Genomic DNA, 2,334 nt, shown 5'->3' with positions numbered 1-2,334 from the left:
TTATTATACGGCCCGAGTCCGTGCGTGCATCATCGTCCTCGTCGCTGCCGCTGCCGTCGCGCTTACGTAAGTCGCGATTCGCGTTTTAACTGCTTTTGACGACACGACACGCGGGACGTCGGGAAATAGATACGATTGACGACGTGAAGTGCACGAGAACATACTCGAGGATTTTTATACGAACGGCAACGAAAGGATCGAATGGTATCGTTTAACGGGGCCGCGCCGTGGAATGGTGACCGACGACTCCTCTTATATCAACGCGACGCCACAACGAGACAGCGTGGACCCCGCCGATGCGCGTGCACGTGCGGATGATAACCGGGCAACCGGCGCAATCGAACGAGAGTCACGACCGTGCGGACGAGTGGACCCCGACGGCGGAGGATGCGATCGCGCGCGCTTAAATTGCCACACGGACCTCGAGTGATATGTACGTATCGAATTTTGTATCGCGCGTGCCGTGCCAAGACACGAGAAGGCGCGGAGCGGGACTTCGAAATTTCCCGCGCGGACGATAAGCGACTACGTTCAAACGCGTTAATCACGGCAACGTTCAGACGCGTTAATAGCGGCAACTTTCAGACGCGTCAAATAATACAAATACGGCAAGTTCAGACGCGTTAATAACGGCAATAACGGCTAATTAAGTGCGTCGAAAACGAAAAAGAGAGACACGACAGTAAAAAAAAAAAAAACAAACGAAAAAGAGGGAAGAACCGTCGCCGTGCGATCGGTTTTTTAATCGCCGAGCGATTATATTCGGCGATTCGTGATACTCGAAGAGAAAACGAACTTAATCCGTTGAAACTTTCACGGCGAGAATCACGTTTACCCCGCGTTTACTCGTGCTTCGTGATTCCGTCGGTCACGTGATATACTCCGCGAGGAAGGCGATTGCGCGCAGTCATTCGCGACAATTTGACCATCTACGAAACGTACGTTCCACGGCCGTCGCGCGTCGGCTCGTTGCTCAAGTAACGTGGTCTTTCGGAACGCACAGTTTACGCTTACGCGCCGGGTGCGCGGACACACTGCATGTACGTGAGGATTGGCGAATGCGGGATAACAATACGCACACATACGCACACCCTCTCGGTGATTTCGTTGGTTTCGCGGTCGCCGCAGGTCGCCGTGTCGCGTGGTGTCCCTCGTATCCGAGGGGGCTTTTCCGTGCTTTTCCCCAGTCGAGAGCAACAGCAACACACGTGCGCGCTCGCGCGCATGTGCTCCGCGTAATTACTGCGTGTGCGAGGGTGTGTGCCCGTTCGTTGTATGTCAACGCGTGTGGCTCGCGACAAGTGCCGGCTGAGTTAAACGGTCTCGCACGCGGCCGAAGATGGAGAACACGACGTGTCCGACTAACGTGCTGGAGAGCGCGAGCGTGCCCGGCCTGATGATGCTGCTCGCCACGTTGATCGCCGGCGGAATCGTCCTCGTGATCTGCTACGCTGTAAGCCGGCGATCGCGTTCCCGCCAGGACTCGAAGAAAAGTAAGCATCCATTCTCAAGTCAGCCTACCGCGGCTCGTCCGCGTGCCGCACATCGCACACGCGACACTTCGCGCCGGGCCGGCCGCTTTGGGGGGCGCTTTGCCGAGCGATAAACCGGCCTGTTGTTAACACTGGCGGCGCGCGACACGCTCACAGGCTGGTCAGGCTGGTCTGGTTCGTCGGCCACGTTTCTTCCTTCCGGAGCCGAGCGACTTCACGCGCCAATTTCGACGCGTTTTAATTCCGCACGTTTTGAGTCCTCGTCGTCTCGGAGCAAATTTCACAACTTGACATTTTCTGTCTTTGATCCCCCCCCTCTCTCTCTCTCTCTCGCTCTCTCTGAGAAATAGAATCGTAAATTTTTACTCGAATATAAAATTCGTAGTAAGAAGTTTCGAGTGGAAAGATTTACGGTTGTACCGAAAAAGATGAAAGAAAGCAGGATAATAAAAGAGAAACGAAAACATATATGAGTCACGTGGCGTCCCGATACGTTTTCAGGTGTTTTGATGATTATTATTAGACCTTTCCTTTGTTGATCGTAAACAAGGTGCATACTTATGTTTGTGTTTTTTTTTAGAAAACACAAATGTCGTTCTAACCTTATTAGCATTCAATGAATAACAAAGATAAAAACGATATTTGTGTCGATTGTCTCCTAAAAGGAAAACAGGTTGCGTCAGGTTAATATTTTTAATTTATTTCTCGGGCGAATTTTTCAATACATATTGATTATTTATCGCTGAAGATAAAGAGATGATTGTGAAATATCCAGTAATTTTCTGTCATGAAGTTCGGATCTGTCACGTGCCCAAAAGTTCTTGTGAAAATGTTTGACTTC

At 51.2% G+C, this 2,334-nt stretch overlaps 1 protein-coding gene across 2 annotated transcripts in view; it reads left to right on the top strand.

The window, feature by feature from the left end:
- The window catches only part of prage (RNA exonuclease prage), a 28,734-nt gene continuing 26,400 nt past the window's right edge, over window positions 1-2,334 (top strand). The window contains exon 1 of one of the 2 annotated variants that reach the window (XM_018445328.1): window positions 1-433. In XM_018445328.1, coding sequence (XP_018300830.1) covers window positions 388-433 — 46 coding nt within the window. In that variant the 5' untranslated portion in view covers window positions 1-387. The other variant, XM_018445327.1, reaches the window with a different exon arrangement.

Source organism: Mycetomoellerius zeteki, unplaced genomic scaffold (genome assembly GCF_001594055.1).
Source record: "Mycetomoellerius zeteki isolate Tzet28-1 unplaced genomic scaffold, Tzet1.0 scaffold158, whole genome shotgun sequence".
Classification (NCBI taxonomy): Eukaryota; Metazoa; Arthropoda; class Insecta; order Hymenoptera; family Formicidae; genus Mycetomoellerius; species Mycetomoellerius zeteki.
The sequence above is the reverse complement of the archived record's forward strand: the minus strand, read 5'-3'. Positions and strand labels throughout refer to the sequence as shown.